This window comes from Manis javanica, chromosome 2 (genome assembly GCF_040802235.1).
Source record: "Manis javanica isolate MJ-LG chromosome 2, MJ_LKY, whole genome shotgun sequence".
NCBI lineage: Eukaryota > Metazoa > Chordata > Mammalia > Pholidota > Manidae > Manis > Manis javanica.
In genome coordinates this window covers 68,144,414-68,162,394 of record NC_133157.1, presented here as the reverse complement: position 1 = coordinate 68,162,394, position 17,981 = coordinate 68,144,414, and the positions used below count along the sequence as shown (strand labels likewise).

The 17,981-nt window shown below is 44.6% G+C and overlaps 1 protein-coding gene across 1 annotated transcript in view; it reads left to right on the top strand.

Annotated features, from left to right (window-relative positions):
• The window catches only part of TRPM3 (transient receptor potential cation channel subfamily M member 3), a 484,965-nt gene that overhangs the window by 390,323 nt on the left and 76,661 nt on the right, over positions 1–17,981 (top strand). Inside the window, 6 exon segments of the mRNA XM_073228642.1 lie at positions 634–663; positions 1,457–1,746; positions 2,393–2,621; positions 4,621–4,788; positions 9,395–9,535; positions 16,010–16,138. Of these exon segments, the coding sequence (XP_073084743.1) occupies positions 634–663; positions 1,457–1,746; positions 2,393–2,621; positions 4,621–4,788; positions 9,395–9,535; positions 16,010–16,138 (987 nt within the window).

Below are 17,981 nucleotides of genomic sequence, written 5' to 3'. Positions count from 1 at the left end.
TCTCTGTCCTCCGTCTTGCGCTGTGCCCATTTTGCACATTCCTAGTGTGACCGATGCTGTGGCCCTGCAGCTGACACTTTCCATGCCATCGAGCACGTTTTGCTGCCATCAGCATCGGCCCCCCTGACCCTTTCATCTAGGCTGTCCTGGACCACAGCACAGAGAGGTGGCCAGCAGGAAGCATCTAAACACGTATTTCTGAATGATATCTCAAATCTCCAGATAATAGAGGTCTTTCAGTGGTTTAAGAAACATCACATGGTTTGACTGAATGTTACGTTGCTCACCCAAGTGCTTGATGTCATGGGTTGGCCAAACAGGGGGTGGTTCTGGGAAGATGGAAGAAATTTGGTTCACAAAAGAGATTGTAAACTTGCAGGCTCTACTCTTGAGCAATCTCTTTGTGTACCTCCAGTTTCCTAATTTTCTGTGATTCACCAAAATCACTAAATCCCAAATTCTCTTAGAATTTCTATAAGTAGCCTCCCCTTGCTGTGTCTTATTTAGTGAACTGAATAAATGCATTGTGATACCACAGAGTTGTTCCATTACCTATTTAAGATTTAGTAGGATTCTTTTCTTACATCTATAAAGAAAGATATAACTTTTGCATAACATTTTTTTTTTCAACAGCCCAAAGCCTTGAAACTACTGGGAATGGAGGTAAGTATCTGCTCAAATTATTAGTGCCAATTGTTTGTTCTCTGTATTATACATTTTAAATAAGTTTATAAGCTCATTTTCATGGGAAGACTTATTACATGATTCTAAATAAAATAAGAAAGTGAAATTTTTTCCAGTGTCAAAAGGGCAGGTCTCACTAGCTTTGAAAATTCCACCATGATTATGTTAGCATTGCAAACAAGAAAATAAATCCTATTTGAAATACTAACTTGAAAACCAAGGAAGCATATAAATTCCAGTAAGTGAAATCTATTCATTGGTGTTTACAAATGGCAACAAATCTAGAAGCTAGAAATCTTCACAAATGCATCTGAGAGGTTTGTAGAAACTCAAGATAGCTGATCTGTTTCTCATCTTTTACTCACGTGGTTATGATTGTATATGCAAATGCAAAAATAGGATGTCCTTGTCCTTTCAGGGAAAAGGGTGGTGCTACCCAGCATGTGGTACAAATAACCCTACCTGCAGAGGAAAGAGAAAAATGGACAAAAGTTAAAAAAAAAAGAAGAAAATAGCCCATTCAAAAATACGTTTTAAAATTTAAAGTATAACACTGACATATTCCCATAGAACTGTGCTTATGCCTGTATTATAACTTTTTTTGAAGTTAGGCATGTCTGAGCTTGTGAGTTCTGTTGTGATAGCCAGTGGAATAGGGTAGTTCATTGCTCACCTGTCCCACAGCTGTGGCAGTAGGAGGTACACAGTAACTATTTACTGAACTTAATTGGTTAATTTCTAACTCCACCCCTGTTTGTTCCCAAAATTACAGGACGAAGTCCCCTTGCGGCGAGGAAGAAAGACAACCAAGAAGCGGGAAGAAGAGGTGGACATTGATTTGGATGACCCTGAGATCAACCACTTCCCATTCCCTTTCCACGAGCTGATGGTGTGGGCCGTCCTGATGAAGCGGCAGAAGATGGCCCTGTTCTTCTGGCAGCATGGCGAGGAGGCCATGGCCAAGGCCCTGGTGGCCTGTAAGCTCTGCAAAGCCATGGCTCACGAGGCTTCCGAGAATGACATGGTCGATGACATCTCCCAGGAGCTGAACCACAACTCCAGGTTGGCCAGCCTAGCAAGTGGGTTACTCAGGGGAAGAGAAGGAAAGGCAGGCCCCAGATACTAAGGGGTCTGAGCTACCCAAACCTTCAAGGAGGCAGTATCTCCCCAGTGGTGCACACAGAGAGTGGGTACAAATTATTAATGTTTATGGTACTCAGTACAGGATACAGAGGAACATACAGACACATAGATTTTACTTCATTCTTGCACCTGGCCCAAGAGGTAGGTCCTCTTATAATGCATATTTTACAGCTGAAGAAACTAAGACTCAGAGAATTTAAGTAACTTGTCCAGGATCACACATTTGTGGTTGACAAGGCTCAGGTATGAACTGAGGTCTGTCACATTTAAGAAGACATACTGCACTCTACGTGTTGATGTTGGTCAGCCTCCCCCATCCACATGCCTTGAACTGGGGGCCTTGAGTGCAGGATCATGCCTTGTTTGGCTTACACCCCCAGTTCTAAGCACAGTATCTGGTGCCTTAGATGCTTAATGGATGTTGGCTGGATGAATGTATTAATGGACCAGAATGCATGAGAAACAACTGGACGACACCTTTTGTGGCTTGGCCGGTGGGTCCCCACACTCATCGGCTGAGTCTCTAAGATGGCCAAAAGACAACTCCTCGCGTCCTCTCTTTCAGGGACTTTGGCCAGCTGGCTGTGGAGCTCCTGGACCAGTCCTACAAACAGGATGAGCAGCTGGCGATGAAACTGCTGACGTACGAGCTAAAAAACTGGAGCAATGCCACCTGCCTGCAGCTCGCTGTGGCTGCCAAACACCGTGACTTCATTGCACACACATGCAGCCAGATGCTGCTCACAGATATGTGGATGGGCCGGCTCCGGATGCGCAAGAACTCAGGCCTCAAGGTCAGCGCGCCCAGAAGGCCCTGTCAGCTATGAGACCAGAGGGCTGGTTGGAATTTTCCAAGCCCAATCGGCAGTGGGGCTAGGCATTCTCTTACTCAGGAGGGTGGTTCTAAGCCCCAGCTGTGCTTCAGACTCTTCTGTGTAGTAGGTATTTTTTTTCATATAGAGACTAGGGCCCACCCCAAGTTCTGCCAAGTGAGAATCTCTAGAGGTGGCATGTCTAGACATTAATATTCTTCAGAAAATCCAAAGGTGATTGTCACACCAGGTACCATAGGAGGTACCATCTGCTTTGGCACAGGCCTTGCTGTGCCAGGAGCCCTCACCTGGGCAACCTCTCAGCACTGGGTACCTCTGAACATCTCGGCCCTCCTTTGCACCATGTCATAAAGAGACATTGGCTCTTACCAGCCTACCTTGAGAAAGTTTTTAAAAATTAATTTTTAAAAACATCAGGAAAGATACACAGTAAATGGTATGTATAGCAGTTATCTCTGGAGTTGAAAGAAGTAGGATAATGTGTGGCTTTCCCTTTTTTATGTTTCATCAATGTTTTACAAGGAAAACATTAAACTGAAAGTAGAAGAAAAAATGGGAGGGGAAAGATTGAAAGAGTGTTTTAAAATGCTGTGTATCTGTTTGGAGTTTGTGGTTGTCACAGCTGAAGCCAGGCTCCTATCTACCTAGAACTACCTAATCGAGGTAACCCTGAGGTCAGCTCAGAGCAAAGACCACCAGACCGGAGCCATCCCCTGAGGCCACCCTGGCTGACCTGCCCCTCCTCCTCCCCGCCCCCCTCACACCCCCACCCGACCTCCGGGCTCCTGGCCCAGAGCCACAGAAGCATTCCGTGAAGTGGGTCATAGGCTCCCCGTGGCCGCACTGCTCGTAACCGCCAAGCACAGCTCTCAGCTCTGAAGACAGGTGTCACGTCCCCTGAAGCCTGCCAGCGTGCCACTGGAGCTGTCCCAGGCCTGCCGAGCACCCCGCGCTCAGGGTCACACGCTCTCCCATTTCCCTCAGCCGCTCCTGAGTGGCTGTGGGCGTCTGAGCACAGGCTGTCCCTGCCTTTTCACTGAAGGATCATTTTTACTTGCCTCTCAGTGTCCCTCTAAGCCCCTCACCTTGGAGTAATTTCTGCAGGGAGGTTCATATTCAGTAACCTTGTATACCGGAACCAGCATTTTATGATTGAGTGAAGAGGCGGGAGATTTGGGGAACACACGTCAGATGTCAGTATTATCATGCAGAAGTGTGCTTATTGCCTGGCAAACAGAGAATGAGATTGCCCTCTCGTGAGGAAGGCTCACATAGTTGGTGCCGTCACACGTAGATGTAAGCACGTTGTTGGTACATGAGAGAACTACAGTGCTGGGCCTCCCAGGCGTTCGTGCAGGGGAACTCACATGGCAAATAAAGAGCTCACTGGTGTGGGTGTGTGTGAGTGTGTGTGAGTGTGTGTGTGTTCCTGTTGTATAGTAGCAAATGCTGGGGGAATGCTCTAAAGTGAATAACATGCTTCCCTGCAGGGGCCTCCTCAAGGTCAACTCAGGACAGCATTTTTCACACAGAGATAACCAGATGACACATAATCAACTCCACCTGACACGTTAGCAAATAAAGGCCAGTGGACATATGTATGAATTGATTTCACAAAGTCGAGTGCTATCCAACGGCTAACTGGGACTCTGAATTCTTTCCCACTTTGGCTGTGGGCAGGGTCTGTTTTTCCTTAGTTTCCTCTCAGTGTGAAGTGGCTATTGATTGGGTAAGATGTAATGGGGGACAAGATGCTTTGTTTCTCCAAAACCAGACTGAGCGACTGTGCACAAGTCCCCAGCTGGGCAGGAGAGGCCCTCAGCCCTGTGTGGGTCATGACTCAGCCACTCACTGCTCGCTCAGGGTGCGCACAGCACTGCAGGCCCTCTGTTGCTAAGCAACCACCCTGGTCTTAATCCTTTAAATGTGATTATTATTATTATCATTATTATTACTTTAGGTAATTCTGGGAATTCTACTTCCTCCTTCAATTCTCAGCTTGGAGTTCAAGAACAAAGACGACATGCCCTATATGTCTCAGGCCCAGGAAATCCATCTCCAAGAGAAGGAGCCAGAAGAACCAGAGAAGCCCACCAAGGAAAAAGATGAAGAGGACATGGAACTGACAGTAAGAAAAACGAGGCATTTGTTGTCTGTGGGGAGAATCCCAATTCACATGTCCCATTGCTACAGCTGAAGAGCCAGTAACTCTTGAGGTCACCCTCCCACCAGGTTCTTTCATTTAAGTGTTGAGACCAAGGTATAAAAATGTCCTCTCTGTGCACAAACAGTACAATGACAGGGACTGATTCTGTGAGAAATCCTTCAGCCGGGCTCAGTGGTACAGGACAGTCCAGTGAAATTCAAGAGCAAAGTGCCCTAAATTTTCCCAGCAGGCAGTGCTTCCTAGACAACCAGGTGATGGGGATCTCGGCGCATGAAGGAGGAAGAGGAGCCAGTAATTTGGGAGCAGCCAGCTTCACTGAGCCGGACCTGTTCTTTTGATCAGAAGCTAAGCCTTTTTCTCTCCTCAGGGTCAGGCTCACAAATGCAGGGCTAATTGAATTTTTAGGTTTGTGTGCAGGGCTTTTATTAACTCATCCTGGTATAATTATAGAGCATGGATGCTTTGTCCTTTAGGGGGAATGGGGCAGCTGGGCATGGCACCATGTGCCACGGCCCCGCCTGAGCAGCATGACTGCCCCTGGACTGGATCCAGTGTCTAAAAATACCACGTGCTGTTAAAGGGACAAACAAGTCTTCATAGCTTTGGAGACATCAAGTAACAACTCCAAAGGCCTCCCTTGATACCCCTCACCCGCCCTGCCAGCCTGGCCGATGACTGTGAGGGCCCAGGAGGAGCTGTGAGGAGAGAAAACAAAAATTGGTTTTGCTCAGGTGACAAAAGGCCTTTGCATTCCTATCCCAGAGGGACCACCCTGTGAATTGTTTTTCGTCCGATAAACGCTATTTCTTTCCAGTAGGCCCTTCCTAAAGATTTCTTTTCAGGACAGTCTCAGCCTTAAGTGCATCACAGCATATGCATAGAGTCGCTCTTGATTAACCAATGCCCCACAGCTTCTGGCTCACTAAGTAAAAAGCCAACATTTGTTTTCCATGTCAGAGTTCTTATAAAAATCTGTGGGAGAGTCTGCTTCCCTCTGTGATGGTATCAGATGACTATCTTCCCTAAAGATCTTACCATAATTTTGGCCTTTTGAACCCCTTTCAAGGATAGAAGATGATTGTTTAATCATTAGCAGAAACACCTGGTAGGAGTAATACCGAATCTTTACTGCAGGCTTCGGGAGAGGGACAAAGAGTGTGCATGCCAGAGCCAGAATCCTGCCCCACCACATACTGTGGGATGTGGGCACAGCTTCTTAAACTCTAACATGGGAATCATAACCTTGTCTAGCTCACAGATAGTTTTGTGGTTTAACAAGTGTACATATAAACTATGTATTCTGGTGTCTGGCACACAGCAAGCCTTGGTAAATGTTTGCTAATGTTGTTATTACAGTATAAAATGTCTTACATGCACTTACTCATGGAATCCTCACTACAGTCCCATAAGGTAGGTACTATTATTATCCCATTTTACAGATGAGGAAGCTAAGACTCAGAGAGGTTAAATTGTTCAAGGTTATCCAGCTAATTGTTGCAAAGCTGGATTAGAACCCAGTCATACAGACTCCATAGGTCTATGGGCTAAGGGGTGCAGACAATTTCTTTCTAGGCTCAAACGTAGGCATTCAGCTGGTGTAGCCACATAGCAGAGAGAACCCAAAAGTAATGCCTGGATCTCCTATGTTAAATATGACATGGCCTTGAAGGCTCAGGAGGGACCCTAGGAAGACAGGGAGAAGCTGAATCAGCATTCTTTCTGGCTGGGTCTCAAGGAAGAACACACAGGAGGCAGCTCTCTTCTTCTGCTCAATCTAGAGCTTTGAGGACCTGATCCTTCAAGAAGCCACCTAAAGGATGCATCTCTGCACTGAGAGCAAAGTCTGCTTCTTGGCGAGTAGCCCTGGCCACTGTATATCGAGAGCCCAAGGGGAAGGCACACAACAGCGTTACTGCCTGAGCTTCTTCCCCAGGGCAGCTGCAGCAGGGAGGAGGAAGGGGCTGTGGGCTGGCAAAGTCAGGGCAGGACAGCATTGTCTCTAAGGGGAGCTTCCTTTCCTCCTGACAACAAATTCTGCTCTGGCAGGGAGGGTTGGAGAATGCAGCTCGTTGACACCTCTGCCACTTTCATAGGATTGATATTTGAGCTTTGGTGTTAAGCCAATATATCTTCTCTTGGCATGGGACGTTTTCCTCGACCTTCCCAAAATTTTACACAAAATATCATCAGCCTTGATTTGCATCATCTTAGTAGCCTTTCGGAGCTTAGTTCACGTCAAAGGATTTTTCCCAGGCTTGCCCTCTGTGTCTAGCCAGCAGAGATTCTCAAACTAGATTGTGTGGTTTTGTCTGTGTTTGACCCTGTTGACATTCTGCTTTAAGGAATGTAGTCAAAGAAATGTTTGACTACTGGGAAAAGGAATCAATACAATCAGTAAGTTAAGCTGCTTAGTCTGGAATTAATGAAATGTCAAAAACACTTTATGCAAACCCATGAAAAAACAAGCCTTTTAAAAATGCATTCATTCTGAGTGTATCTGAATAATAGAGGCAAAACACATTGTTGTGTTTCTTTCTTTGTTTTACCCACATTGCCAGATAAGTGTCTTGCACTTTGCCTAGTAAAGTCCCCCAACATGTCCACAAACCCCACGGCATGGTTTTCACTCTGTGGGGAAAGTCACTGCCCCTAGAGGTTGCCCTAAGGTGCCACTCTTCAAGATGCCTAAAACCCTCCAAGCTGCCTCACTGCCATCCCACTGTGTCCCCAGATGGTATTGTATTATTGAGCATATAAAGAAGCAGAATAGAAGCAGGATAATTATGGTACATCAATTATGAATTATAGAAGGACAAATATCATGTAGCCTCAGAGTTTCCTGAGGTCAATGATGAATATTTATAGAACTCTGTTGCTGTCTAGTGTGCTATATCCATCATGGAGATTGGCTCTGTTCCCTGATCAACATTAAGGCTTAGATAGGCCATGATATGGAATCCTACTCATTCACTAGGTCAGGGTAATTTTCTAGCCGAAGGGCCCATAAAGTCATAGAAGTTACCTTTTCCAGAAATTCTATTGGTTACAGGTAAATAAATCACTTGCGATTGTTATCTAAGTAGGTGGACATTTGCAGCAATGATGAAAGCAGTTGAAACTAATATGTGTATATTTTGGGTAAGGTAGTTTGAAACCAGAATTATCTAGTGAGTCTCAACTTTAAGAAAAACTTACATTATTTTCATAATTAGATCTCTCACCTCTAAACCCATATTCCCAGTGATTTTTCTTGTCTCAAATCCTTGTCAGTTTCTGAGCAGTTACAAGGCTGAACCGTTTTCACATTTAATAAAAATCTCATTTCCCAAACATTGTAGCACTAACCTTGTCTTAGAACAACATTGAAAGATTTAAAGCCAAGAAATTAGGCTGTAATAGACTCCTAACAACACACTTTTCTTTTTTCTAGTGAGAAATCTCCAGTAGATTTCATTGCAGTCAAGTCTAGAGTACGTGAGAACATCTCAGTTCACTTTAAAGACTAGCTAATATTTGCTGAGCACTTATTAGGTGACAGGTGCTTACTGCTTGGTGAAGCAACCCTACAGCAGGTGCTGCTATCAGCCCCATTTTACAGATAAATAAACAAGTTCCAGCAAGGCTAAGACTTGCCTAGGTGCCGCAGAGTCCAGCATTCCAGTTAGGACTCAATCCTCCTTCTAAGTGACCCAAAGCCTGGAGCTCTTCACCAGCAGGATCTTCAGCCATCTTTGGGGCAACCATCCTGTCACTTGCCCTCCAGACAAGTGTGTGTGTTCTGCCTGTTCTCATATTCTGCCTTTTTTATGATGTTGAATTGGGATCATTGCTGCTGTCATCATGCATGAGAAGGGACTAATTCCATTTTTAAGGAGTTCTCCAACAGGATGAGTCGTCTGCAGGCCAGGACTGACTTCTCCGGGGCCCTGGCTGGCTCACCCATGCAGGGGATAGCAGTGTGGCCAGGAATTGCCATGTAACTAATACCAGCAATAATTCGGGTTTTATGGGGTTTGGGATCAGGGAACCAAGGCATATATCTAAGGACTGGGGAGATGTTCCTGACCTCACTAGGCTCTAGTTCTCACATAACTTAGCCTCTTGAATACTCATAACCTTTGGATAAGCAAGGTATTACTGGTCTAATTTACCTTTGACTTAAGAGTTCATAGCAGGAGTATATACAGAATTCAAATCCAGATCTGCCTGTCTTACCATGTGTATGGAGAGAGGAGGAAAGAGGAAAGACAGAGTCCTAGTCTATACTCATTCTCCTTTTCCGAACTTCGGATATCTTCCATCACCTAGATCCTCCAGGGGTTCTGGGGTGAAGGAGAGGAGAATGGTCAAGAAATATCTCTAAGGCTTTCCATCACAGGCAAAATGCCTTTGGTTCTATGTAGAAGGCAAATGCATCATTAGGGAAAGCACAACCTCTGAATCTCTGGGGGCCTTGGACAAAGCTCTTAGGTCCAAGGAGCATGCTTTCCTCATCTATAAAATGAGCACATAGAACTACATGCTCTCTAGAGCCCAGCCATGACGGTATGATTCTCATCTACTGTAGGCAATGTTGGGACGAAACAACGGGGAGTCCTCCAGAAAAAAGGATGAAGAGGAAGTTCAGAGCAGGCACCGGTTGATCCCCCTGGGCAGAAAAATCTATGAGTTCTACAATGCACCCATCGTGAAGTTCTGGTTCTACACTGTAAGCATCTTTTCTTTTCTTTTCTTTTTCCTGATGAGTGGGCACAAATGCCCTGTGTGGTTTCCTCTGCGAGTCATAATATAAGGTCGACACAAGCAGGAATGAGAGCTCTACCACCTTGCTTTTTCCAGGAGCTTTGCAAGGTTTGTGGAGTTTGTGAGCAGCTTCCTCAGCTTCTACATTTCTCCTCCTTGCAGAAAATAAAGCAAATCGTAAAAGTGGAAACTAAAAGAAAGAGAGGTGAAATGAGTATGAGTCTAGCCTAGCAGAAAAACAGATGTCGTTTTACAAAACACTTACATGTTCTGGACTGATGAGGGCTGGATCAGAGCTGCCTGTTTTAGATGCCAATCCGGGGCTTGGGGGAACATGTGACGGGCAAGGGCTGAGCAGTGTGTTATAAGTAACACTGCTGCAGATCGGTAGCGTAAGTATGTAACGGCTCCCAATCTGAGCATCATCAAACAACCTTTCTTGCTCTGACACAATGAAACAGCATGCCAACTGAAATAGCAAAAACTACTCAGAGCAGAAACTACCATCACAGCAACTATGGCTTGGTATGCACACCCCGCAAACAATTTTGCCCAGAAGATGAAAGATGGTCCCCCAAATTGCCACCTGATATGGTAGAAATGGCTTAATTATTGCTTTTCTACTTCTGTTTTTCATGGTATTTTAAGCTGAAGGTGAGCTTTGGCCCAGGTCATCTCTGGTTCTGTGCCGGAACTGGACCTGTGCCAGGTGCAGAGTAGCACACTGGTATTTTTGGCCCTCCTCCCAAAGAGCTGCATGCACACAGACCCCTGAGTCAGCAGCAGGGCAATCCAAGTCTGAGGCCGAGATGCCTCAAGTGACTTGCTGATGCGGTTTTGTGTGGTGTGCATGCCAGCAGTTAATGCTGGCTTTGAATGAGGCTTTCTTAACTCAACACTAGTGCCATTTGGGGCAGCATAATCCTTAGAGGAAGCCTGTCCTGTGCATGTCGGCATGCTGAGCAGCCTCTCTGGCCCGTGCCTCCCAGGTACCAGAAGCACTCCCGAGTGCCCGAGTGCCCATGCACAGCCCAAGCATCTCCACACACCACCGCAACTGCCACCATTTGAAGACCAATGCTTTCAAGTAGGGTCATGCAAAAGGATAAGATATTATCAAACTATAAATGGGAGATGTTTCTAAGTGAAGTAAAAATTCAAATTTATCGATGTTAAAAAAAGCAAAAAAAATTCTCCCCTGAAAAAAATAACTCAGACATGGAAACTCATTGCTGCATATATATATATATATTTTTTTCAGATTATTTTATTAGAAGAAATAAACAATATTAATGTATTGCTCAAAGTATAATTAAAATTTAAAAATTGTATATTATTTTTAAAAATTAATGAAATCTTTATTAGTGAGAAGATTGAGCTTGGTGAGAGGACACTAATTTGCATATATATTTTATACACATATATATTATCTTTTTTATCTTGTGCAAACAACTTAGTGGGGACAAGCATGGACTTTGGAGTAAGGCAGGCTGAGTGAAAGTTCTGTCTGTGCCTCTTAGTGTTATTGTACAACCTCAAGCAAGCTACTTGAGCACCCTGTGCCCAGATTCCTTCAGATGAGGATAAGAATAGTACCTACTTTGTAGGGTTTGGTAAAGATTAAATGTGCTAAAATATGTGAAGCACTTAGAACAGTGCTTGGCACATGTAAGCACAATATAAATGTAACTGCTGTTATTCCTGGGCTAGTCACATTGCACAGGAATGGTATTTCTGATTCATTCATGCACTCAGCAATAATGATATCATTATTGAACACCTACTGTGAGGTACTGTTCTGGGTGCTTTACATAAATACATAATAATTTTACTGCATTTTGCACCAAGGTCTGTACTTCTCATTTGAGGCTTCTTCAGTTGTTCCAACCAACCTAGAACACGTCTCGGCAAATGACAGTCCCAAATCCAGGCCCAAATCCTAGGCCTATTATTGTGGCCTGTGAGCTAAGAATGGTTTTTACTTCTTTAAAGATTTGAAATAAAGTCAGAGGAAGAATGCATTTGTTATAATACATAAAAGTAATGTTAAATTCATATTTCAGTGTCCACAAATAGTTTTATTGAAACACAACCAAACTCGTTAGGTTACCTGTAATCTGGCTGCTCTCGTGCTACAATGGTTGAGTTGATGACTTGTGACAGAGACCATCTGGCCTTTACAGCCTTAAAAATTAACTCTCTGGCTCTTTATAGAAAAGTTTTGCAGACTTCTGTTCTAGATCATAAAAGAACAAGTAGAAGTAATAGTATCAAGAATCATCCATCACCTTTATGAACAGCGGACTCACTTTTCTTGCTCTTTCAAGACATCTCTCTTTTTGTTCTCCCTTGGTTCCCTTGTGCCCATTCATTCAACTGAGGCAATTTTTTAGCCAAGAATGCTTTTAAATCACAAATGCCCTGGTTTTTGGTCTTAGATACACATTGGAATCACCTGGAGTGCTTTAAAAAACACCTGGGTTCCATTTAATCTATATCTTTACCCACAAAATAAGATAGCTGGGTTCTATTCTCAGAGATTCTGACATCACTGGTCTGGGGCACAGCACAGACATAAGGTATTTCAAAGGTGCCAGATGGTTGTAATGAGTAGCCAGGGTTGAGAAGCACTACCCTAGACAAAAGGCTGAATTTTTAGCACAGTACTTCCAAAACTTCCATGACAAGAAGTTTTGTTAGAAATGCAAATTCCTGGCCCCATCACAGACCCACTAAATCAAATTTCCAAGAAGGAGCCTGAGGGGCTGTGTGTTTAATAAGCTTCCCAGATGCATCCTGTGGTTCTGGGAAGCTTGGGGCAACTGCTTTACTTGTATCCTAGGGACAGGTGGTGAAGCTGCCTCTTTGAGGAGTGGGGCTGTGTCCTACTCCATTCTGCCTGGCTGACTGGGTTCGACTCAGCAAACCGATCAGACTGGATGCCATGTCATGTTTGGTTGGGTTTACACAATGGTTTTCAGAAATCCACATTTATATACTGACAAAGCCCAGGCCTCAAGGAAGTGAACTGAGAGGAGCAGTGCCAAGTTTTAAGTCCTCAGAGATCCTTAACAATAACATTCAAAGGTTCGTTCTGATTTTGGTTGTGTTCTTTCCTATAAGAGTGTTTCCCATTCTGATTTCTAAGTCTCCCATTCTAGGCCCCCAAGGTTCAGAAAGATAGGACACATCTCATTTCCACATAATTTCCCTTCCTTATCTTAGCAAATTCCCAGAGATGCAGGTTGGATCCTCTTCTGTTCCAAGGCATGGATGCAACTGGCTTCCAACCCAGTCTATGATGGGGAGTCTGTTTAAAGCACCCTGCTAGCAAGGATGCCAATCCAAGGTATAAAGGTGGTGCCAGGTTAGAGGGTAGGAAGTGTGCTCTGGGCTTCCTAGCATGGATAGACTTCTGCTCCTAACACTGTGTGCCCCTCTGCTCTCTAGGGGCAGTAGGAAGAGCCCCAGCAGGGAGTCACAGCAAACTGCAGCAGGCTGTGGTGCTTGCATTTCATAGTTTAGTAGTCATGCATCTTGGTTAATGGAAAGTTTATAAAGAGAATATATAAACAAATAAAATACAATGCTTATAGAATTCCCACTGCCTGAAGAATCGTATGGTTATGTTTCTGCTCAAATCTGATGTTCTACACACAGCTTGTTAAAGCTTACAGAATATGTACATGTGTGTGTTTGTGTATATATACACATGCCATTCAAACATGGTATGTTAAGGTAATCTGTAGCAAGACCCCATAAATGTCAGTGAGTTCCAACATAGGCCACATCCAGATTGCAGCCGATGCTCTGTCGTGCCATTTAAACATGTTTAAAGTCCTATTTTCAGAAGCCCATATTTTGAGAGTTGTCCCAAAATATTATACTGTAGCCTGGTTTTGGAGAGAAAAGGTCACTGTAGAATAACTGTGATTTAAAGAACAGGCAGGAGCTGAAAAGGATGATGTGAACTATAATGAGGGCAATTTAAAAAAGGCAGAAAAAGAGGTATGAATAGTTAACGGGGGATCAAAAGGAAGCAAGGACTGAGGTAAGAGGAAACAAAAGGAATGGAGGTTTCTTGAAAAAGAGGTGAATAATAATATTAGCCCCCATTCACTGGGCCTCTACACTGTGTCAGGAGATAGCTTATATTCTCAACCCCCAGCCCCACCCCACAATCCTTCTAAAAGCTCTTTAAGATCAACAGCAATCACCTCCATTTCACAGAATGGAGGCCCAGGCAAGTGAAGTGATTTACACAAAATGATAAAGCTTGAAAGTACTTAAGCTAGGATTTGCATGCAGGTTTCATGAACTTTTGCACCTACATTCCTTCCACCAAACAAATACATGAGACTTGAGTTTGGAAGACAGAGGCAGGTTGGAGGAGTTAGTTAAGCCCTAAAAAGTGGAGGTTCTGGAAAACATGTGTGTGCACCTGCACATGCGACTCTGGGCTTATATGTGATACACGAAGATAATGCTTTGGAATGTTTTGCAATAAATTGAGTAAAATGATAAAAACCAGGGCAGTTAACAGGATTCCTTTCACCTAGCAGTAATGGAATTGATCTGATAGATAAGGAAGCCACCAGAAGGAGAGAAGGATTTCAAGTCAGAAGGAGGCTTTAGCCACTGAAGTTCTTTATGCTTTATAAATAACAGTTTCTCAGGAACTAGAGAGTCGATGCCAGGGTATAATGGCAAACAGGAATCGTATGAGCCAAGTTACATTTTAAAGAGCATTCTACGTGATTTCATGTAGAAGAAACTCCTATCAGGTGAGGTTTCACAATGTGCTCACGATGCTGAGTAGGAACTGAGGCACAGATAAAATGAGGGTCCCTGACGTGGTGGGTGCACGGAACAAACCTCTTGGGTGGAGAATGTGGCTGCTGGGCCTCTAGTGTCCACGTGACTGCCCTCATGCCTCTATGCACATGCCCACTGAACTCGGACATGTTCACCTTTCAAGAGATGAGAAGTTATACGGTTTTGTCTAAATGTGTCGACATAATAGGGCCTCAGAAAACAAACTTTGACCCAAATTAAGAATCTATTCATTATTTATAAAAGACAGGAACAAAAAAACAAAAGAAAGAGGAAAGAAAAAGAGAAAGAGAAAAAAGGAGAAAGGAAAAAGAGAAAGAAAAAGAAAAAATAACTAAAAAGAGAACAAGGAAATAAATAAAAAGAAAGAGAAAGAAAAACAGAAGGAAGAAAGGAGGGTGTCCTATCAGTACAGAAAGCAATATTCTCTCGCTCTGTAGGGCTACCAGTTTCACTCTATCTCCCTGCCAGGCTGCATTTTTCTCCTTTTAAGCTGCCTCCAGGGCTCCGGAGTCACACTGTATCTCCAGAATTCTCAACCCTTTCGTCCACACTGTGTCCTATTCTTTGCTATGTGGGCTCCAAAGAGTACAGATTTGAGTAAAGTCACTATTAGCTCCTACTCACAGCCCCCAAGTTCCCTAGAGTGCATTATTCAATTTGAAGCATGCCTAGAAAAAGTTTAGCTTGTATGCCGTTTCCTGAGGGGGAGTTTTTTCTGTGGAAGCCCCTCAGACCCTCATGCAAGCATCTCACCAGCCCACCTACACTCCACTCTTCTGGATGTAACTGAACCCTTCAGGGACGGCCACCAAACCCTAACCCTGAGGTTTTTTCCTGGGACACCCAGCAACTCTGCCAGTTCCACCTCTGGCGCTAGAGCCTCATGAGGATTAAACCCCGCCCCAAGGCCCAGTTGGCACACTACCCATTCCTTCTTAGACATTGCTTTCTTTTCTCCTATTTTGTTTCAAAGAAGCAAAAGAAAGGAAGAAATGTACCAGCCTGGATAGGCAGAAAGGTGGTGCAGCGGAAAATAGGCAGAGCCCCCCCGGGGGCACTACCAAGTCAAGCATATTAAGGTAGGAATAAAAAAAGAAGACGTTAACTCAGAAGATAATTAAAGTGAGACTTTGAGATAAAGTCTGGGCTATTTTCATGTTGGTTTGACCAGTTTACAAGTATAGCAGGTGTCTTCCTTTCCTTCTTACAGACATATAATCCACCTGGTATTCATTAGGCAAAAATCCACTGTGTACTTTAGTTCAAGAACCTGAGGTTCACGCATGAGCCAAGAGCAGCCCCTGAAAGAAGAGGCTCCCTTGTTAGCCAGGACGACAGAACTGGCCAATGCGAGCAAAACGATGCACCATGATATATAGGTATGAGCAAGGCATTGGGACCCAGAGATGCAAGAAGATTGCATACCAAATTATTTCAAATATTGCAGTCTTTTTCTAAGTCTTTGGGTAGTTTGGAGCTCTGAAGTTCATTTTGTCGTGACTCCCGAGTCCTGCTTGCTGACCTTGTTCTGTCCTACTGTACAGTGGCTTCACAGTTCCTGGGTCGTCACAGCCAGAGAACACTGTATTGTGTTTCCCTACAGCTGGCGTACATCGGATACTTGATGCTCTTCAACTACATCGTGTTAGTAAAGATGGAACGCTGGCCTTCCACCCAGGAATGGATCGTCATTTCCTATATTTTCACCCTGGGAATAGAAAAGATGAGAGAGGTAACTGCTTTCGTAAAAGAGAATATAGGAGAAAGATGGTGGTAGTTACATTTGTGGATGGAGGGGACGGGCGACGCTCAGGATTGAAATTAAGAAAGAAACTGTTTTATCTAATGCTGCCACAGAAAGAATGGACTTGGCTTTGAGGGCTGCTGACAAATCTGCAGGGGCTTCGCAGTGTGTGTTTATAGGGTCTTCACTCTGTATACACACTTAGGATTTAGTCTGTTTCTGTGAACATAGCACTTACCCCAAGAAATCCTCCAGTTGTCTTTGATGCTGTTCACATCTCTTTCCCTCATCCCTATAAATATGACTTATAAAATTTTTCCACTTCTTAAAAATCCCTAGATTTTCCCACTTTTAACTCCCATTGCGACCCCTTATTCTATGTCTGTTTGGACACAGCTCACCAGTACCTATGGGTCTCCGAATGCACTTCAGCAGCTCTAGGAGGAACAACGTTTTCATTCATTAGTTTATTCTCTGGTTTATTACTTCTCAACATTTATTATGCACCCGCTGGGCACTTGCCTCTCCACCAGCCCTAGGCATCACCCAGATGAACTGAGCCTATTTCTCATCCTTCAGGTTGAAGGTGTGAATCTCTCTTTTCTCCCTCCCCACTCCTTTTGCTTAAAAGGAGCCATCGTAATGCCACCACAATATGATTCACTTGAAATCTAAGTTAGGCACAGGGGCAGTCAGAATCAGAGCCACTAATTCACAGTGTCAAGCAATGTCCACCAGAGGGCTCTGCAACCCTGCTCCACCCGCAGCTGGCAAACTCCCTTTTCCAAGCCTGTGCGGAAGGCAGGCCTGTGCAGTCTGAGGATACCTCTCCGTTTCCCCCTGGAACTACCTAAACTCAGCAAGAGAGGTCCTTCCAGGAAGAATCCTCCCTGCCAGTCCACTGCACATCAAGAGCTCCAGAACAGTCCTACTCACTGTGAGTGGGATAATTTTGGGGGCTCCATAGAAAAAAACGATTCCTACAAATCCACAAAGGCACCCTTGCCTTCATTACTTAGGTAAGGCTGGTTCAAGGTCCCTTACTATCTTAGGTTTTAGCCCTAAATGTTCTCCAGAGAAGAAGATGGTTTGAAAAAGATCAGGGGGAAAGAATATGCATTTGGGATCATTAAAAATATATATCCCATGTATATTTAGAGCTCTTCCCTTGGCTTTTTCAGCTCCTTGGGGATATTTAAATTCTGACCAGCATGCCCCCACCCTGAGAGTTTGGAGCTGGTACACTAGTTCCATTTTGTTAGGAACTGGATTTCTTTTTTTAACGGATGCCTCGGCTTGTTCCTCTAGTTATCCACACTTCAGCCTTCCCGTTCAGAGTCCCTTCCACTTCCTGACCAGTGTTGTGGATTTCCCATTTGTAAACTGAAAAATAGTAATAAATTTGCTCTGGTCTTTGTGTAGCTGTCTGAGGACCGAGGCCCGTTCCTGCAAAGGGCTCTGGGGCTGTGCAGTGCCAGCTCCCTCTCCTGTGTTTTGTCGCCCAGATGCATATTCCGTCTTCATGATAAGCAGAAAGGGAAAGCCTTGAGCAGGGAGACTGGAATCTCTCCAGGGACTAGGCTGCAAGAAGACAGGAGCAGTCTGTACTCCACGGACTGTTCTGGAAGAGGCTGCCAAGCAGGCGCGCTGCCAGGGGCCTCCAGGCCTCCATATCCATTTCTCCGTAGGCGGCGTGTAACCGCGGAGAGGGCAGGGGTCAGCCCCCGAGTCCTGGCTGCTGCGCGGCTGTGAGGAGGAGGGAGGCAGGAGCCACGTCGGCGGCTTCGGCCGGGTGAGGGGCTCCCCGCCCCCACGCCGCTGCAGCCCTGCA